This window comes from Haliotis cracherodii, unplaced genomic scaffold (genome assembly GCF_022045235.1).
Source record: "Haliotis cracherodii isolate W230 unplaced genomic scaffold, xgHalCrac1.p SCAF_6, whole genome shotgun sequence".
In the NCBI taxonomy this organism is placed as follows: domain Eukaryota; kingdom Metazoa; phylum Mollusca; class Gastropoda; order Lepetellida; family Haliotidae; genus Haliotis; species Haliotis cracherodii.
This window is the reverse complement of record NW_027266319.1, coordinates 65,769,442-65,789,716: the sequence shown is the minus strand read 5'-3', so window position 1 is coordinate 65,789,716 and position 20,275 is coordinate 65,769,442. Positions and strand designations below refer to the sequence as shown.

At 45.0% G+C, this 20,275-nt stretch overlaps 1 protein-coding gene across 1 annotated transcript; it reads left to right on the top strand.

Moving 5' to 3' along the window:
- The first annotated feature begins 209 nt into the window (after window positions 1-209).
- On the top strand, window positions 210-18,433 carry LOC139446777 (uncharacterized). The gene is made up of 8 exons (XM_071228100.1): window positions 210-253; window positions 1,739-2,341; window positions 3,424-3,492; window positions 4,483-4,620; window positions 6,267-6,375; window positions 13,628-13,713; window positions 14,223-15,066; window positions 18,380-18,433. The coding sequence occupies exons 1-8, from the start codon at window positions 215-217 to the stop codon at window positions 18,424-18,426; spliced, it is 1,935 nt and encodes a 644-aa protein (XP_071084201.1). The 5' UTR covers window positions 210-214; the 3' UTR covers window positions 18,427-18,433.
- Window positions 18,434-20,275: the final 1,842 nt, after the last annotated feature.

Genomic DNA, 20,275 nt, shown 5'->3' with positions numbered 1-20,275 from the left:
AAGTAGAAGTATTTTACGGCTACTTCAGCTATAAGCAGAAAGACCACAATAAGTGATGACGTAGTGCACAGTGTTGATCCTTCATGGCGGGTTTACGAAAGGGCTAAATCAATGTCAGTGAGCGTAGTCGGTTTGATATTGGCCAAAACCGTTGTAGACAGCTGCTACATGTTTGTGTTATCACAACTCCTCACTCTGAAATGATAGAAAGAAGATGTTTGAGATACCTGACGACGATGACAACTTTTGGGAGGTAGGTTTTTGTCACACTGTGAGTGTCTCGGTATCCGAGAAGTTGCCCCAAAACAACTCGCAAACTGAGCAAAATAGCACCGATAATGCTATTATGATCGATATATCTTTTCAGACTTGATCTGTAGTAGCCTAAGATATAACCATGAAATATTTTCTCATGAAATACACACGCTGCGTAAATGCTTATCGTTAATCAGCTGATGTATTTTCCCCCTACATTCAATAGGCCTAGCTTACTCTTTGCCAATAAATAGCCAAGACCTTCTTATTAGTAATATCAGGGTATGAAACTCCCAAAATTTTCAGCCAGACCACAGGACTGGCTAGCTGAAATACTTGCCAGCCCTGACCAAAACCTGCCTGCCCACTATAATCATATGTTTCTCGGGATAATTTAAATAAAACTTAAAATCGAATTCATTGAACGTGAAGTAGTGCAAGAAAAGAAATAGCAAATACTTTTTAGGTCAGATTTGTATTTAATATCCTAGAATACATCATGTAAATAATGCTTATCATCGGGAAATATTTAGATTATTTTTACATATGAAATATAACCCGACCGTGGGGCAGGGGGATTTGAAAATCTGGCAGCCCGATTTGAAATCAACCCGTCTCGGACGGTCGGGTAGGCAGGTATTTCGAACACAGGTAATAAGCATGCTATGATTAGTTGTGTGTCGGGACTTCGTGGCATTGAATGCTGTCCATCCTATCGACCACACCGTGTGATTACTGACGTTAGTGATATACTGGAGGCAACTTAGCCGATCGCCACGTTGGACCCCATCTCTACATGTAGGGTCACGTCTTGACTGTAGCACCCAATCGCGTCTCTCGGCTAGGAGTAAGGCTGAAGGGGTCATTGTCAGCACAGGTACTACAGAAATGTACCCTAGCCAAAGTCAAAATACAGAAACATCCCCTAGGATGAGTCCATTCCGCCACAGGGAGCAATGCGCGCAACCGGTTCTTAAGGTATTCGTCACTTCCTGTATGCCAAACCACGGTTAAATTCAACATGGCACTATGCGTTCGACAGGAAGAACTTTTAGATTATCTTCTGAAGTTGAATGCATTTAAGGCAAGAATGTTACGCAAGGGTAGGGAGCTGTTGGCAAGAGATCGTGTAGAAGTAGCACGCATTAACTCGTAATCAGGCAAACAGTAACTACAACATGAACTGGTTTTGGTTTCGGGTTCGGGTTGGGGAATATGGACTCATCCGCGTTTAGGGTACCAGGTACGTTTCTGTATTCTCATCTTGACTAGGGGACATTTCTGTATACAGAAGCCCAGAAACATACCTGGGGTATGTTTCTGTATTACCTGTGTCGACGACAACCCCTTCAGCAGGAGTGAGGTATATTGTGTCTGAATGAGGTATCCATTAATGCGGTGTTAATCAGCAAACAAACAAGCATGTTAGACAAACAGTTTTGTAATATAATGGTAGATCCCTAGTGTGTATCAATATTTTCAGAATCTTCCTATAGAGGACATCACAAACACGAGTACAGCAGAGGTATGTGCTACTGTGACTAATCTTACAACAGTAACAGGCCAGGGACAGAAGCGACAGCTTGAATGTGACATAGATGTATTGCGTCCAGAACCTTGTTCAACTTCAAGTAAGAGACTGAGAATTAACGCTTTAACAGAAAATGACAACCATTTCATGTCAAGGTCAATTCAGGAGCAATCACAAAGCTCAATGCGCAATGCTCAATCCGATATTGACAATCGAGGGCTGTGTTACGGTGTCAACGGCACATACAGGACTGACTGTAACAGTAATAATACATCAAGCAAAGAACACAGTTTGAATGTAATGAACAAAGTGCTCAATAGAAATGCCCTGCTTGAAACAAGGTCTGGCATCATCTCACAACAAGCAGTGTCTGATCAAGGAATAGCTGTTGTTAGGAATGACAGTTTGACAAGTTCGGCCTACCTTTCTAATCATGTATCACAGCAAGGAGATCATCATGTTGAGCCAGTGAGAAAGAACAGGAGTGAAACTACAACACCCAAGCAGCGACACAAAAGAAAGTTCCCCGGGCCTGCTGGCTTGTTGCCAAAGCTGGTAAGTCCTCCTGTACATCTTCCTGAGACAAGGGAGTTAACTGACTGTAAAAGTCCAGTTTTCACCCTTGCCAAACTAGGCTGGAAATTCTGGGCTCGATCATAGCGCAACCAGTGGCTATTACAAGTTATGTCCCTTCTATGTCCCTCCCATTGACCAATCACATTCCACCTCTCATATCACTTACATTTGCTTCAAACATAATGTCGGCACCCAGTGAAGATGATCTGATCGATAATCAACATGTATATTGAAATAAGATGGGTCTTACTTCGCATAGTGCATCAAATCACATGAGCACCTTGATTAAAGACATGAAAAGATTTGGAAAATATCTGTTGACGCAAAATTGAAGGTACACATGCTTTGCAAATCCTGCATTTGACCGAAATCTGCATGACATTTTACGAACCGGATGTCCATTTCGATACACGATTATGATTGGATTATGCATAGACTAGTTAGCCCATAATTCCAGCCTAGTTCGGCATGGGTGGAAATTGGACTTTTATGGTCAGTTAACTCCCTTGCCTCAAGAAGATTCCTTCTCTCCCCACGTCTTGTGGCTAGAAAATCTGCCCAGAAAGCGTAACATCATGTGTATATGTGCAATAATCTTGAGCATGACGTTAAACATCATCTAATCTCACCCCGTCTATGTCTGGCCTGGCCCAGACTTGGTTATTTACCATGTTAACAGACTATTGAGCATATTGCGGATTTCCTTTAATGGCCAAGGGAGGATTTCACAAAAGATGCACAGTCATTTGAGAAAGTTCCTTCGCCTATTTCTTATGTAATGTTAATTTTTTACTCGGTCACACTGATTGTTTAATGTACTAGACTCATAGTTTATATAGTGTACTGGAACATTGGTGTTTATAATGGGCATTTGACCAGCGATAGAAATTGGAACTAGTTCTATAGTCCTTGCCAAATTGCCCAATAGTTAAGGTGTCATAAGGACTAGTAGACATTTACCATTTTTAATGGTTTTGCTATAGGATAATGTTATCATTATAAGGACTAGTGGACTAACAATGTTAGTTGCTATCGCTGTTAACCATGTTGACCTGTTTCAGAGTCCAGGACAGAGTATTGCCAATGTGGTCCTCACTGGCGTCTCCAGGCAGAATCCCACAGAGTCAAGGGTAAGTTACCATAAGGAACCGAGCATTTGGTATTCTGTTGCATGGGGTCTTGGGACATTTTAAAAACATAACCTGTTAAAAACAATTCAGAGAAAAAGTTTAATAACAAAATTTGCTGGACATGCCAGATGCACTGAATCATAATCATAATCATGATAATGTGTTGCAGGTCATTCTTTCAGACTGAGATATGGTATTTGATGACGCTCTGACTGAAAAAAATATCTGTTTCAAATAAATATCCCACTAAGAATGATAAATGGTTGATCCCAAAGTAATATCACTATATTATCCCCCGCCACAAAGTGGAAAGGGGAAGTAGGAATGGGTGCTGTTTGTCCGTCTGTCATGTTTCCAGAGCAGAACTCAATATTCATGAGAGATATATTAAGTAATCTTTGCACATAGTTAGTTCCAGTGGTGAACTGGTGCATTTTGATAGTTTGGGATTTTTGAAAAAAAATTTAGTTTCCATTGCAACGACTTTGGCTTGAAAATGGCGGTAGTGCTCCTTTCCGGAGCAGATCTTGAAAACCAGTCATCTGTGTCAGTGACCAGGGCACTCTCGAAAATTGAAATAGGGGGCTCTTATTATAATATAATTTGGGTGAAAGAGTCGAAAGATCGTAAATTTTATGGTTTCTGCTGACAGCCTGAAATGATACCCCAAAAAATGTCTGTGCGTATTATACACGACAGATATATTTTTCCAGAATTTAATTGTCCGTAATTAAGGGTGCATATAACACACGAGTGCGTATTATACACAAATTAATGCACACGATTTGTGTACATTGATCAATCTGAAATTGGGATTGTTCATTAGCCAATATATTGGAAAATATCGCCGTGGGCGCTTATTAGAGCGGGGCGCTTATTACGTCGAATACAGTAGGTGAAATACTCTTTCCTCCAAACTGAAGTTTTAAGTAAGTGAAATACTGTTCCGAGTGTTTGAAGCCAACACTCACTCTGTAGATGATGTTGCAGGATGATGGAGTGATCCTGTCCTCCCAGTCTACAGACGATGTGTTCAGTGACCAGCCCTGGAGCTCTCTGGTGGACGACCTACACCAGGAGTCTCAGGAAATCCTCAACAAGTACTCCATTGCATCCAGCCTACAGAAGGTAATGACAACGATGCAGTCTGTCATGTTAACTGGTTTGATCATGGTGATCATGTAGAGATCATCTTCATGTTTTTAATGCCTTACAGGGCGGCGGGGTAGTCTAGTGGTTAGAGCGTTTGCTCATCATTTGCTGGAATATTGCTAAAAGCTGCGTAAAAACTCACTCACTCACTCATTCACTGGAGTAGCCAATCATGGACCTGGAATTCAGTTGAGAAAAGTTGTCGTTCGCTGGAATATTGCTAAAAGCGGCTTAAAAACTCACTCACTCACTCACCCACCCACCCACCCACACTACTGTTATGGCAGTATGTGTTTAAAACTCTGTGTCTGTATAAGAGTGCCTATGGCAAAGTTAAAATTGTAATCAAATGATTAATATTAGTTCCTGATCCATGAAGGGCACCTTTGTAAATGTGTTCTTATTTAGTACCTTGATATGATGTTTACCTATAAACTGATGACATATGTAATTTCATACAACTCAAATAGACAAACACAAGGCAAATAAAACTATGAAGTTTGAACATGTTAATTTACAGTGCAACAGTGTGATACGCAAACTCGACCTGGTGATTCAGAAATTTAGAAGGGGAATTATCAATAACATTGAAGAGGAAGCGGCTCAACTTATAACTGCTTGTTATCTCGCTTTAGTTGACATGACATTAACTGAGTTCGAAAATGGATCGCAAGTATTCTTGTGACAAACTTAAATTTCAGAGGACACCCCTAAACATGTTTGCATTTTTACATTTTCAACTGGTTTGCATAAACTCAGAGGTGTCAGTTGGGCAGAACTAAATTTGGTACTATTTCTCTCAGGTATTGTATCAAAGACATCTATGTAATCCATGCAATTGGGATATGATGACATGCATCAACCAAGTCAGGGAACGTGACCACCTGATCCTGTTTGTCGCCTCTCTCGGCAAGCATAGTCACTTCTTGCGGCAAGCATGGGTTGCTGAAGACCTAATCCACCCTGAATCTTCACAGGCATATGCAGATACTGTGAAAAGAATAGCAGCAACGAAAGAATAATCAAGAACGAATACATTTTGTGTGTGTGGGCGGTAGGGTAGCCTTTAGGGCTGGGATGATACACCAACTGTGCGATCCGATACGTATCTCGATACCCTGTTGACGATCCGATACGTATCTCGATACCCTGTTGACGATCCGATACGTATCTCGATACCCTGTTGACGATCCGATACGTATCTCGATACCCTGTTGACAATCCGATACGTATCACGATACTTGTATGTGCTCTTATCTGTGGTGCATAAGCCATCTTTTTCATAGAAAGGATGGCCAAATACCTGGCACACTGACGGCTTACAGTTGGCAGCGTCAAGTATTGCACAATGGGTGAAAATATTTACTTTTTCACTACTAATGACTGCTTGGTGTAACAGCCATTAAAGTAAACATTTAAGGTTTGAACTGATATTTTTTACTTAATGTGCTAAGTCAAATATCGCGATCCACTGATGTATCAGTGTATCGTCCCATCACTAGTAGCCTAGTGGTTAAAGCATTTGCACGTCACGCCGAAGACCTGGTTCGATTCTCCACATGGGTGCAATGTGTGAAACCTATTTTCGAGGGTGCCCTGCCCATATTTTGCTTATGATCTAGGCTGCCAAGAAGTTGCTCCCTGAAGGCAAGGTGGCTCTGATGTTTGCAGTTCTAGAGAGTGTCGACATCCAGGGTCTTGATGCCAGCGTCACTCTCAAAGACAGGACAGGTGAGGAAGACGCCATCTGCATGCAGGTGCTGGAACCAGGTTTCCATTATGTGAAGATGCCATTGCATGTACTGTTGGGATACTGGCTTCAAAAACGATACATTGGTGGAGCGGTGCAAGACAATACACTTGCTGAAATTAATTACTAACTACTCGTTTTTGTCAGTCAGATATAGCAAAATGTGTTGTAGTTAGCATTTCAAGTTCACTGCTGAAATAACCATGTGTGTACAGCTAGCTTTTCCTTATGAACCTGCTCTGGAATATTTATAGTCAAGACATTGCCATGCGATTTGATGTAAAATACGTATCACGATACATATCGTACCGTGACCTATGTATCGTGATACATATCATATCGTGACCTTGCTGTGTCGTTTCACCCCTAGCTTGTACTACATAGTATAGTGTTTGTATATGTTTCATGAGGCCTTAAATATTGAATTTGTAATTTGGAAAATAAATACAGATGCAAGCTGTGATTCAGGTGTACACTGTCCCAGACATCTCTCCACAGTGCTGGGAGTATATACAGTTGGGTTTTGAGAAAGATAACGTCAAGTAATTTGCAAACGTTGACCATGTTCAAGAAACTGAGATGAATTGTCAGTCTATTAAATAGTATTTGTGTTGTTGTATATGAACACATTATACTGTTTTTGCTAGAAAGTCACTGATAAGCTTCTTGGAAACAAATATCTACAGAGGGGTACACAAAGCACGTGATCTAGGCTACCAGTATTATGACTTTCAATTTTGTGGAAGCCTGGATGGCTGAGTGGGATAGATCGCTGACTTTGTGTGCTGGCAATTAGGTGCCTCACTCTGGCGGTTGTGGATTCGAATACCGGACGAGAATCTGTACTTTACCAAGACAGTGTTATCTCAAATATAACATTTGTTACATTTGACCACTTTCTAAATGGCATTTTGTGTTCAAATATCTACAATTTTTTAACTTATCCTGCATTACTCCGTATTGCATTTACTGCTGTCTTTGACAGAGTGACGAACTGTGTGAGATCCAGCTGCTGAAGAAAGTTGTCCCAACCAGCTCAGGAGGCAGCGCCCTCTCACAGTCGGCACGTGACCCGGAAGTCATGACGTCACACAAAAACACATAACTGCTTTGTCACCTCCACGGACGGACGTACTGTGTATCCCTTGTGGAAATTAAAGCTTATTATTTGTTTTTTATGTTTTGCGTGTTTCTACATTCATTATATGCTGCTACATTGTTACCTGTTATGGGCCATGACCTTAGGGTCTTCCCATTCGTAAATTGTAACGTTTATCGCTCGTCTGTGGCTCACGTCACAGTAATTTACGGGCGCAATGTTGTTCCCGCCATTTTGTTTTCTTTCCCGCCATTTTGGCCATTCACCACGTGGCCACGTAATGTCGTGTTATGCGTTTTGAATTCTCTCTTTGGCTTGGGTAATACATTACATTTATGTATGTTGTTTTGGTGTGCTTAAAGCCTTGCCTTTTCGCTACCTCTCAGCGTAATTGTTTCTTCTCATAAACTTCAATATAATACGAAGTTTTTGAGTTACATTATGTCTCCCGTACTCTGGTTTTGCCACATGGTTACGTGTTTGCAGATGGTTATGTGTTTGCTTAAAGCTATGCTTTTTCGCTACCTTTTAGCGTCATTGTTTGATCTCATAAACTTCATTGAAATACAAAGTTTCTGAATCACATTATGCTTCCCATACTTTGTGATTGGCCACATGGTTATGTGTTTGCTTAAAGCTATGCTTTTTCGCTACCTTTTAGCGTCATTGTTTGATCTCATAAACTTCATTGAAATACAAAGTTTCTGAATCACATTATGCTTCCCGCACTTTGTGGCTTTGCCACATAGTTATGTTTTGCTTAAATTCCAGATTTTCTGCCTCCCTGCACTTGTTGCCGCGGGAACAAATCTGGTCGGGGCCGCCCCTTTCTGCCGTGATTGTACGAAGCCCTGTACTTTCACAAGGCAGTGCCGATGTTGCAGTCATTCGTCGCTGTGATCCTTCAGCTCATGCGAGTATCCAGGACACACCTCGCTCAACGTGCTCGTCGACCCCCACCTACGTTGACGGCAGCAGCGCTCAGCGGAGCTTCGCAGTGCTCCCAGCACCAACGGCGGCTCCCAACGTAGAGTCTGCCTCCCATGGCACGACATACGACCGTTCACGGTCTCCTACTCCACCGGCGGCTCCAGCGCTCCCAACGTAGAGTCTGCCTCCCCTGGCACGACATACGACCGTTCACGGTCTCCAACACCACCACATCAACGCTGATGTCTCCGGCGCCCCCGGCGCCTCCGGCGCCTCTGATGTCCCTGCGCTCCCGGCGCTCCCGGCGCTCCCGGCGCTCCCGGCGCCTCCGATGTCTCGGCGCCTCGTGCGCTCCCGGCGCCTCTGATGTCTCGGCGCCTCGTGCGCTCCCGGCGCCTCCGATGTCTCGGCGCTCCCGGCGCCTCTGGCGCCTCCGGCGCCTCCGATGTCTCGGCGCCTCGTGCGCTCCCGGCGCCTCTGATGTCTCGGCGCCTCGTGCGCTCCCGGCGCCTCCGATGTCTCGGCGCTCCCGGCGCTCCCGGCGCCTCCGATGTCTCGGCGCCTCGTGCGCTCCCGGCGCCTCCGATGTCTCGGCGCTCCCGGCGCTCCCGGCGCCTCTGATGTCTCGGCGCCTCGTGCGCTCCCGGCGCCTCCGGCGCCTCTGATGTCTCGGCGCCTCCGGCGCTCCCGGCGCCTCCGATGTCTCGGCGCCCCGTGCGCTCCCGGCGCCTCCGGCGCCTCTGATGTCCCGGCGCTCTCGGCACCTCTGGCGCCTCCGGCGCCTCTGATGTCTCGGCGCCTCGTGCATTCCCGGCGCCTCTGATGTCTCCGCGCTCCGGCGCCTCCGCATCCTCTGATGTCTTCGGCGCTCCCGGCGCCTCTAAGGTCTTTGATCTCATGATCTTCGACGCCTCTAATGTCTCTGGCGCCTCTGACTACTCCGGCGCCTCAAGAGTTACGGAAGAAGCGCCTATGATATATCCGGCGCCTAAGATGACCTCCGGCGCCCAGATCAACAAGCTTTATCAAGCTCAGATCAACGAGCCGACTATCCGATCTTCTACTGCGGCTTAAGGGGCACCATCGGCAATCGCCTCCCCGGCGCCACTGCCCTCTTCTCTTGCTGCCCTCTTCTCTTGCTGCCGTCTCATAACTCGTCACACGGAGAAGCATGGTGAAACAACTGTCGCCGCTCCTGTCGCTACTCTCCCGTCGGTCTTCGGGATCGTGACTATCGTTCTACTTCGTTCCTGGGTGGAATCTTTTCAACCAATAGACAGTTGGTCTGATTCAACTTGCCCACTGAGACGTTATCCATAATCCCGTCGTTTAAAGCGCTATGATTCCGGAGAGATGACCTGCGGGTTTCCATCGAAACAGAGCGTCATGTGAACAGCGTCTGTATCAGATTCGACGACGACATCCACTTACAAAGAGTTTACTTCGTCGACATCGACGACACCAACGCTGTTCTACCCTACCCTAGTGCCAGCGTTCCTGAAAGAGACTCTTCCTCGGCGCTCACCGGGTTTTCCACGACGCCCATGGGGTTCCGACTCCAAGGCGGTTTTCTCGGCTACTGCGCAGTGTGATTTACATGTCACGTGTCAAGTACTCGGACTGTCAACAACTCCGACCGGAATTAGGTCAACTTACCATGGCAAGGGGTGCCATGTATTTCTACAGATTGGTTTCCATGTCTACCTGTACGCTTGGTGCTACCACTCAACCAGGCGCCTGTCGCAGTCCATCCATGCACGGATGTTGGAAACAATAGACCTCCTCTACCAACACGGCTGTCACGAGGAACCTTGTTTCATCAACCCTTCGCTGTAAGAACGATAGCGCCTATAGGCGTTCAAGGGATGGAAAAGATCGCCTTCCTTCGTCCGGTTTGATCTTTTCGACTACGACACCTTCCTATCTTCCGCCTTGACTACCGGACACAGTGTCGATTTGATACTTAAAGTCCCTCGGCCGTCCCACTGACCCCTGTTGCATACCTGCCTCGTATCGTGTTGTCGTCCTTCATCGTCACCTCGATATAAGAACAGGAGTACTTATACGCCGCTTCAGGGATGAAAACGATCTAATTACTTCGTGCAATGGCCATATTGCCTCGACTTCCTACTACCCGGTTACGTCGATGCCCCGGCGGTCGATTGTGAAGCTGGTTTACTTCGTCTACTTGAGGTTGGCTCGCAGGCGATCACACCTTTTTCCGAATCGTACCGACGGTACGCAATCGCAGACCCCTGTTGCTGACTACCTCCCCTGCCACCTTGTCAGTGGCTAGTGGCCCACACCAGCCCACATTGTGACCACCTGTGATCCAGAGATCAACACCATTGGCACAGCAACAGCCTCGAGATAAAGGCTTATCCAGGACGTCGCTTGCTGACAGTGCTTTCTCGGTCACGCCCTGTTGATCGTGTCCACTGACGACGTCACCGTAGTGTGGTGTTTGCGGACCCAGAGTACTCGCCCCTCTCCCGGCGCTACAAACTCGACCATCGCCCCCGAGAATCACCATCTTCGGCGTTCCAGGCGCCTCAAGCTCTCCGACGCCTCACGCTCTCCGGCGCCTCGGGCCAGAATATGTCAAACGGTCGACACCCCAACCCTAGATCTGTTTGCCTCATATCTGAATGTGGCCAGCTGTCGTCTTCCATTCCACCTGTGCCGGATACGACCGCTGTGGCAGTCGAAGCCTTCCATCGTTCCTGAGAAGGATTACGCGTGTACGCTTTTCCGACTCCGGTTCTCCCTCCCATGGTTCTTCAGAGATCCAGGCCACTCGACCCCTGCCATTGACTTTGGTCTCGCCTTATTGGTCAGCCAGAAGTTGGGTTATCGACCTCCGAAACATACCCAGAGACAACCCCTGGAACTTCCGGTGTGGTCCAACCTTCTGCTCCATCCACACGATCTGTTGCCACACCCTCATACCCGCATGTTATCGTCTGCACGCCTGACACACCTGCAGAAAGCCAAGGGCTATTCGGCTAGAGCGACCAAGGCTATTGCTTCAGCCCACCGTCCATCTACAGGGGGACTGTATGCTGATAAATGATGCTTGTTCCAGGCATTTTGTTCTGACAAACACCAGGATCCGATGACAGCGTCACCGCAGATCCTGGATCAGTTCCTTCTGTACTTGCGTAGCACCCGTCGGTTGAAGGGCTTACCACCCCCACACACCTGGTCGCCATCTACTCCGTTCTGGCCATCCCGGACGATCGGAGAAAGACGAAAATTCCCGACCTACGGGCCTGGCTGCGCTCGTTCAGTCTTGAAGACCTGAAGGCCAAGTTCGGACCGCCTGCGTTGGATCTGAATGTGGTCTTCAACGCCCTTCGAACCACTCCCCTCGTCTTCCTTCTACGACCTTAAGTAGAAGACGGGTGTTTCTACTGGTTTTGACTACTGCCGCTCGAGTCCATGTACAGCACGCCCTCGACGTCTCCCGTGCCCGGTTCGAATGCGGTACCCAGTACGCCGTTCATCATGGACCGCACTGGGACGTCAGCGTAAAGACTCAACTCCCAGGACAGCCTGATAGATCATTCCTTGTCCCCTCCCCCCTCGTCCAGTGTGGGTGCCGAGGATGAGGATGAGCGTCATTATGCCCAGTAAGGGCACTGAAGGTTATTCTACGATCTAAAGACTGCCGCAAGTCTAGGAAACACCTTTTTCTGCCGGTCTCCCCTTCGTCGCAGTCGTTGGTCAGCCGGAATACTTTTCCCTGTGGCTCCGGACGGTCATCCTTAAAGCTTATGAGCCGCCGGATTGGACCCTCCCCCCAAAGGCTATCACCTGAAATAAAATGAGATCAGGGCGATCGTATTTACACTGGTTCTTCACGGTATACTGTTCCATCCAGTCGTTCAGGGAAGCCTGTTCGTGGCGATCGGACACCGCCTTCACCAACCACTACTTCCGTGATGTAGCCTTGAAAGTTGTCGCCGGCGTTCACAGTTTTGGTCCCTGGTTGTAGCCCAACAGGTCATCTATCTCCGACGCCACTGATTCTCCGATACCCTGAGCGGGGCCCGTCGACCTCTCTGGTGTTTATCACCCAAGACGAGACGGATCTCTTGCGTTCCGCATTCGCTCTTAGGTCAGTTTTAGTTTTGGGTTACCCGACTCATTCTATTGCTGTCACCTATCCGGGTTTTACTTTTTGCATCAACTCTCGTTTCCTGACGACAGGAATGGTAGTAGATGTGGACACCGGCGCCGGCGCCGACGCCAACGCCGCTGCTTCTCTGATACCTGAGCGGTGCCCGTCGACCTCACCGGTGTTCCTTGCCTCCAGCCTAGAGGGCTATCCTGCGTTTCGCATTCGCTCTTGGGATTGGTCGCCGCTGATTCTTCGATTCCCCGAGCGGGGCCCGTCGAACTCTCTGGTGTTTATCGCCTCAGATTAGAGGGCTCTACTGCGTTTCGCTTTCGCTCTTCGGTAAGTTATATATTTTGGCAACACGCCTCATTGTATTTCGGTTACCTATTCGAGCGTTTCGTTTTTGCATCGACTCTTGTTTCCTGAAGACAGGAATGGTCGTAGATGTTCCGGTCATCACTTGTATGCGGTGCGGATTCATCGGACCTTGACGAGGGTTTAATATGGTTCACATCTGCAGGTATGCCCACCGGCCATGCCGTCTGATAAAGATGCAATACGGAGTAATGCAGGATAAGTTAAAAAATTTAGTAAAATCTAAATATTTTTTACATTTGTATACTTATCCTGCATTACGAAGTCTAAGTGCCCTCCCTTTCGCTACGCTACCTCCCCACGAAGTTTCAGATGTTATGTTTAAAGCAGTTATGTGTTTTTGTGTGACGTCATGACTTCCGGGTCACGTGCCGACTGTGAGAGGGCGCTGCCTCCTGAGCTGGTTGGGACAACTTTCTTCAGCAGCTGGATCTCACACAGTTCGTCACTCTGTCAAAGACAGCAGTAAATGCAATACGGAGTAATGCAGGATAAGTATACAAATGTAAAAAATATTTAGATTTTACTAATATCTTGATGTTGATTTAACTTTACGGCGTTAATGTAAGCAAGCTTCAGTTGGATAAGCTCTTTCAACATGGCCTGGTGACAGACCCAAATAGTACCATGCAACTTCCCCCTTTGTGATGAAATCCAAAGAGTATTTTATCATCAGCTTTAAAATGAAGTTTTCAATTTTGTGTAGGGAAGATCTCTGGAACTGTTCACCGAGAAGTTGTCAAGGAGTTTGCTGCAGATCTCCAGCCTGGCGTGGCACTGGTTCTCAGACAGGTGATGCTTGTTGATACCTTACCTGTGCTGTAGGTGAATAATATTGTGAGTGTAATATTCAATGGCTAACAACATTACCTGGAGCCCTGCAGAAACCCCTTTTGTTTTTTCTATTGGATAGTCGGATCAAGCCATTTGGATTTTAGAGCACCTTTCTTAAAAAGGCTAAGACCTGTGAAGATCTGGGGTAAAATAGGTCTTCAGCAACCCATGCTTGTCGTAAAAGGCAACTAAGCTTGTCGTAAGAGGCGACTAACAGGTTTGGGTGGTCAGACTCACTGACTTTGTTGATGCATGTCATCGTATCCCAATTGCGTGCTCATGAAGTCAATCACTGGATTGTCTGGTCCAGTCTTGATTACTTACAGACTGCCATCATATAGCAGGAATATTGCTGTATGCAGTGTTTAACAACAAAATCATGTCATAGAAAGGCTAAATACTCCAGTGGACTATCATTTATTAGTAAATAACATCCAATGATGAAGATGTCCTTTGTTCGGTTTCAGATAAGTGTTGTCAGCCCCACATGCAGGACACATTACCTGAACATTACCCCGAAAAACATCGTCCACCTGTATCCTCACCGAGTAACTAGATCAAACGAAGAGGTTTTTGAATATAGGGCATGTCTGAAGGACGTCATCCACACAGCTAACATGCAGGCACTGCAGCAACCAAGTACCCCTAACACGTCCAGGGTATCGCCCGAACTGAACAAAACTGTTCCTAGAATGCAAAGTAGCAGCTGGTCGACACCTCAACGGTCAAGTGGATATTCCATGGAAGGGGGGACAACACCGTTCAGAACTCCTTTGCAAGCTAATCCAGTGAGACAGACCACTCCCTCTAGACAATCATATGCCTCGACTGGTAGTGTGAATTACACAGCTGATCCTGCTGTGAGAAGACAGTGTCAGGCTGCTAACAATAGCATCATTGGTTCTCCAAATAATGAGATGACTCCAACAAGGAAATTTTGTTTTAAGAATGTTAGTAGCAGTGTTGCAGTTTCACCTGTCCTTGGAGCAAGTCCACATTTAAGAGGAACAAAAGCTGCTGTTTGTGACAGTCAAAGGAATTTCTCACAAGCTGGGTCTGTAACTTCTAACTGTAAGACTGCAGGCTCCGGCAACAAGGCATCGTGTTCCATGGTGATGTCAAGTCAGACAACTAGGAAGACCCAGTTGCCCAGTAGTGGAGGTTGCTCTGTGACATCTAACATTGTGACAGCTCTGAGTTCTTCTGTTGGAGGGAGGAAGAGTGGTGGTTGTAATGGAGTTAGCTCCCTTGGTGGTGTTGGAAGCCCTGTGAGTGGAGATGCTGTCGGTGGTGATGAGCTGTGGGGAGATGGTGAGTATTGTTCTGTGATCACAGAGTGCAGAGCGTCTTCATGTTTATTCACAGTTGTTGGTTTGTACAGTGCTATGTCTTTTAGGTGAGGCCAGATTATTTTGATTTCTGGTTTTACAGATTGATTAGGATAAAACAATAAATAATAGTCTTTGTTCTCAGGCACCGCCCACATCATCAAGTTTGCCACATGTTTTGTTTTTATTTCCATTTTAAGAAAAAAAATCCTCAAATATTCCAAGTCCAATGGTAGTCAAATACTGTATTCCAGTATTTTACTCATCAAGGAATACTTTTATGTAGGGAGGCCCTTTCCCAGGTTGATTGTACACAATTGTTTATTCATTACAAAACTGTTTATTGGTTACATACTAGTTTGAAAGTACACACACACACACACACACACACACACACACCACTGAATCTATACAATCTAGACCATATATTTGCCATTCGAGAATGTTCTTTTGTTTAGGTTTCAAATTTTTAAGCAAGAATTTGTCAAAATATGTTTCGAAGGCTGAAATGAATGCTTGAAGTCTTTCTGAAAAAAGGGGAGTGGGGAGGGGTGGGGGGAACATGAATGAACAAGCAAAAAATCTATAGGGGAGTTAATCACCAATGATGACAGTGATAGGGGAGAAAATAAAAATGTTGGTAGAAGACTGGAAAAATGGTCAACCCATAATATGAACTTGGCTTTTTTGTGATAGAGATAAAGATGGGTGCATAGTTTCCAGGGGTGGAAATTAACTAAAATCATAAGAACATGACCCGTGAAGATCCGGGGTAGAATAGGTCTTCAGCAACACATACCTGCCGCAAAAGGCGACTATGCTTGTCGTAAGAGGCAACTTGCAGGATCGGGTGGTCAGGCTCGCTGACTTGGTTGATACATGTCATGGATCCCAATTGCATGGGTCGATGCTCATGATGTCAATCACTGAATGAACACAGGATGAGATGAGATGAGATGAGATCAACAAGGCTGGGCGTAGGGCCCTATGATGCTTATACATACCAAGGTCATGAATAGACGTGTTTGGGACAATTATGTTTACAATTAGCATGAATAATGTCAGGGTGTTACATGCATTGTAGTAACCATGGTAACACTGCAACATGTTACAAAATGAATCAATGAATCTTAGTGTACAGCAGTTTCATCGATTTGGATTTCATTCTCATTTGTTAGTATTTAAAAACAATTTCAGCTTTGTTCAATGCTTTTGTACTTTTTCTTTTTTAGATAAGTTTATATGGGTTTTTTTAGAATTTGAAAGTCAATACAGAAGATGTGTGAATGCAGTAGTGATTGTGCCTGTTTTTATGAAAGCAGGTTTTGCTGGTGGCAAATCATATTGATCTGAGAAAAACACTCGGGGCCCCTTCAACAAAACGATCTTAGCACTAAGATGATGGTTATTCCCATAAATGTATGTTGTGTTTGTGATGGGTAGCTGCCTGTCTCTCCGTCATCAATCATGGTATTTTCGGTCCCTTTGCACCTGATGAAACTGAACTGCGGATGTTTAGGGTTAGACTTGGCCACTCTAAGTCCCTAGTTCTTAGCACTAGATAAGCTTTTGGTTATTTGGGTATTTTACCCAGGTGTTTGATTTTGATTGGGTGACAAGGGGTCTGTTGTGACAAGCGGTCTGTTGTGACTAGCGGTCTGTCATGACAAGAGGTCTGTCATGACAAGAGGTCTGTCATGACAAGAGGTCTGTTATGATAAGTGGTCTGTCGTAACAATCCCTGTAAATCATTTAAACCTATGTGAATAGTAGTATACCCCTCTGCATCTGTTTGCAGTAGGGGTGACTATTAGTCTGGAAATCACTATTGCGAAAACTATGGATATTGAAAGAAACTATTGCGATCACTATTGATATTGCAAGCAACTATTGCGATAAATATCGATAGTTTTCAGTGTATCATGTTAGATAGATGTTAGAGTTGAATTAAACCTTGGAACTGAAGTTTCCTTTGTATGTGATAACCATAACAACAAATAAATAGTAACGTTTAAGATATGACTGATTTGTTTTTTCGTTACCCCAATAATTTAAGAAAAAGAAACTTCCACATTACCATGTGTAAATTACTACCACTCATGATCAAAAGAAAAACAAATTTGAACAGCATTGCATATGTATTTTATTGATATGGTAAATACAATCGAAACTATCGATATTCCTAACTGAAATCGATACTATTGATCGGAAACTGATTTAACAATCAATTTATTTACTTTAAGTGCTTATCAATAGCAATATATCGATATTTCAAATTATCGTGACACCCCTAATTTGCAGCTCCCTCTCCAGGAAGCCATTTTTGTTTGCTAAACCTAGCTTTGTAAGAAAGGCGTTATTTCTTTAATTGCCAATCAGCGACTGTTTGAGACACAACATGAACATTGATTTGGCACGATGTGCATTTCCATTGGCAATGTTTGTAGAACAGGCCTTACCGAAAGTAATGTCGGTAAGTGTATTTCGTGATCAGCTGATACACAATCATTTTGTAGTTGTAGTATAAGCAATGGTTTTATCTAATAGTTGTAACATACACATTAGTTTTATTTCAATAGCGTTTTTATAGTTTTTCTTGTGCTTTTGATGCACAAGGATTTGATTTGTCTGCATATTTCAGTTTATTTAATTCATATTTTAGGCAAATATGCAGCTTGTCTTGAGCTCTGCTAGTTCAAACCTGAATGGACTGCATGTTTTCTGTAAAACAAAACTATGTATGTTACATAAACTACCTTTCAGAATACCCGTGAAGATCCGGGTGGAATAGGTCTTCAGCAACCCATGCTTGCTGTAAAAGGTGACTATGCTTGTCGTAAAAGGCGACTAACAGGATCGGGTGGTCAGGCTCGCTGACTTGGTTGATGCATGTCATCGATCCCAATTGCGTGTATCGATGCTCATGATATTAGTCACTGGATTGTCTGGTCCAGACTCGATTATTTACAGACCACCGTCATATAGCTGGAATATTGCTGAGTGCTGCGTTAAACAACAAACCAACCAACCAACCAACCTTTCAGAAATTAGTTTGGGACAAGTTGGCTATGATTCGTCAGTGTTCAAAATTTAGCATGAATGTCAAGGTGTCTGGCCGCTTGGTCTTGGCCCTGATGTTAAAAGTTAAAGATTAAGGTGTACCCTTATTTCTAATACTATCTATATAGGAGAATACCTCTTAATTCCAAATGCTGCTTGTGATGTCCACACCTGATTTTAATTCCACCAGGCCACAATTATGAATATTGTTTATTCATTTTGTTGTTCTCTTTCAGACTTGAGTGATGAACTTCTCTCCCAGCTGTCTGAGGAAATGTTCTGATCCTGACATAAAGGAAGCACAGCCTAGCAGATGAAGTCCTGTTGCTTTTCAGTCTGTAGACAGGGGACGTGGATATGCCAGCTCCTTGATGCTATATACTCAATGGCAAAAAAATACTGTGATCATCATTTTTTGGAAGCAGTAAATTAATCAATATTTTGATGAACCCAGGATTTCTATTTTCAAACAAAAATATTATTAAACCCTGTGATTGTGTTTTGTTCTCTAAATGTTCTTGTGTAAAGTCTGTTTATTATTGTTTGTCGTGAAAGATCTACATGAGTTTGAAAGGTAACAAAATCTGAGATGTGACTCTCTTTTTTAACCTCATTCACATTTAAGCTGCACGAAGCGACTCGTGACAAGTAGTCTGTCGTGACAAGCGGTCTGTCGTGACAAGAGGTCTGTTGTGACAAGCGGTCTGTCATGACAAGAGGTCTGTCATGACAAGTGGTCTGTCATGATAAGGGGTCTGTCCTGACAAGCAGTCTGTCATGACAAGAGGTCTGTCCTGACAAGCGGTCTGTCATGACAAGACGTCTGTTGTGACAAGAGGTCTGTTGTGACAAGAGGTGTATTGTGACAAGTGGTCTGTCGTGACAAGCTGTCTGTCATGACAAGCGGTCTGTCGTGACAAGCGGTCTGTCGTGACAAGAGGTCTGTTGTGACAAGCGGTCTGTCATGACAAGAGGTCTGTCATGACAAGTGGTCTGTCGTGACAAGCGGTCTGTCGTGACAAGTGGTTTGTCATGACAAGACGTCTGTCGTGACAAGTGGCTGTCCTGCCAAGAGGTGTCGTGACAAGTGGTCTGTTGTGACAAGTGGTCTGTCATGACAAGAGGTCTGTCGTGACAAGAGGTCTGTCATGATAAGGGGTCTGTCCTGACAAGCAGTCTGTCATGACAAGAGGTCTGTCCTGACAAGCGGTCTGTCATGACAAGACGTCTGTTATGACAAGAGGTCTGTTGTGACAAGAGGTGTATTGTGACAAGTGGTCTGTCGTGACAAGCTGTCTGTCATGACAAGCGGTCTGTCGTGACAAGTGGTCTGTCGTGACAAGTGGTCTGTCATGACAAGTGGTCTGTCGTGACAAGCTGTCTGTCATGACAAGCGGTCTGTCGTGACAAGTGGTCTGTCGTGACAAGTGGTCTGTCATGACAAGTGGTCTGTCGTGACAAGTGGTCTGTTGTGACAAGTGGTCGGTCGTGACAAGTGGTCTGTCGTGACAAGTGGTCTGTCATGACAAGTGGTCTGTCATGACAAGCGGTCTGTCGTGACAAGCAGTCTGTCATGACAAGACGTCTGTCGTGACAAGCTGTCTGTCGTGACAAGAGGGCTGTTGTGACAAGCGGTCTGTCCTGACAAGCTGTCTGTCATGACAAGTGGTCTGTCCTGACAAGAGGGCTGTTGTGACAAGCGATCTGTCGTGACAAGCTGTCTGTCATGACAAGTGGTCTGTCGTGACAAGTGGTCTGTCCTGACAAGCGGTCTGTCCTGACAAGCTGTCTGTCATGACAAGTGGTCTGTCATGACAAGAGGGCTGTTGTGACAAGCGATCTGTCGTGACAAGCTGTCTGTCATGACAAGTGGTCTGTCCTGACAAGTGGTCTGTCCTGACAAGCGGTCTGTCCTGACAAGTTGTCTGTTGTGTATGTCTGTATACACTGGGATAGCCATGAGTTCATATCATCAAGAGTATTATGAAGCATGTTTTTATTTCTGTGATTGAAGTTACTTTTATTTGAGAATACAGTAAAGTATGTTTATAATGAACTTGCTTATAACTAACTGATGGATATAACAAACTGTTTTTTGGTCCTGTCCATTTGCTGTATATATGCTTAAAACG

Coding starts and splice junctions, on each gene's coding strand:
- LOC139446777 (XM_071228100.1), top strand. CDS start 215: ATGTTTGAGATACCTGACGACGATGACAACTTTTGGGAG. Junction 3,493..4,482: donor AGAATCCCACAGAGTCAAGG/GTAAGTTACCAT, acceptor ATGATGTTGCAG/GATGATGGAGTGATCCTGTC. Junction 4,621..6,266: donor TTGCATCCAGCCTACAGAAG/GTAATGACAACG, acceptor CTTATGATCTAG/GCTGCCAAGAAGTTGCTCCC.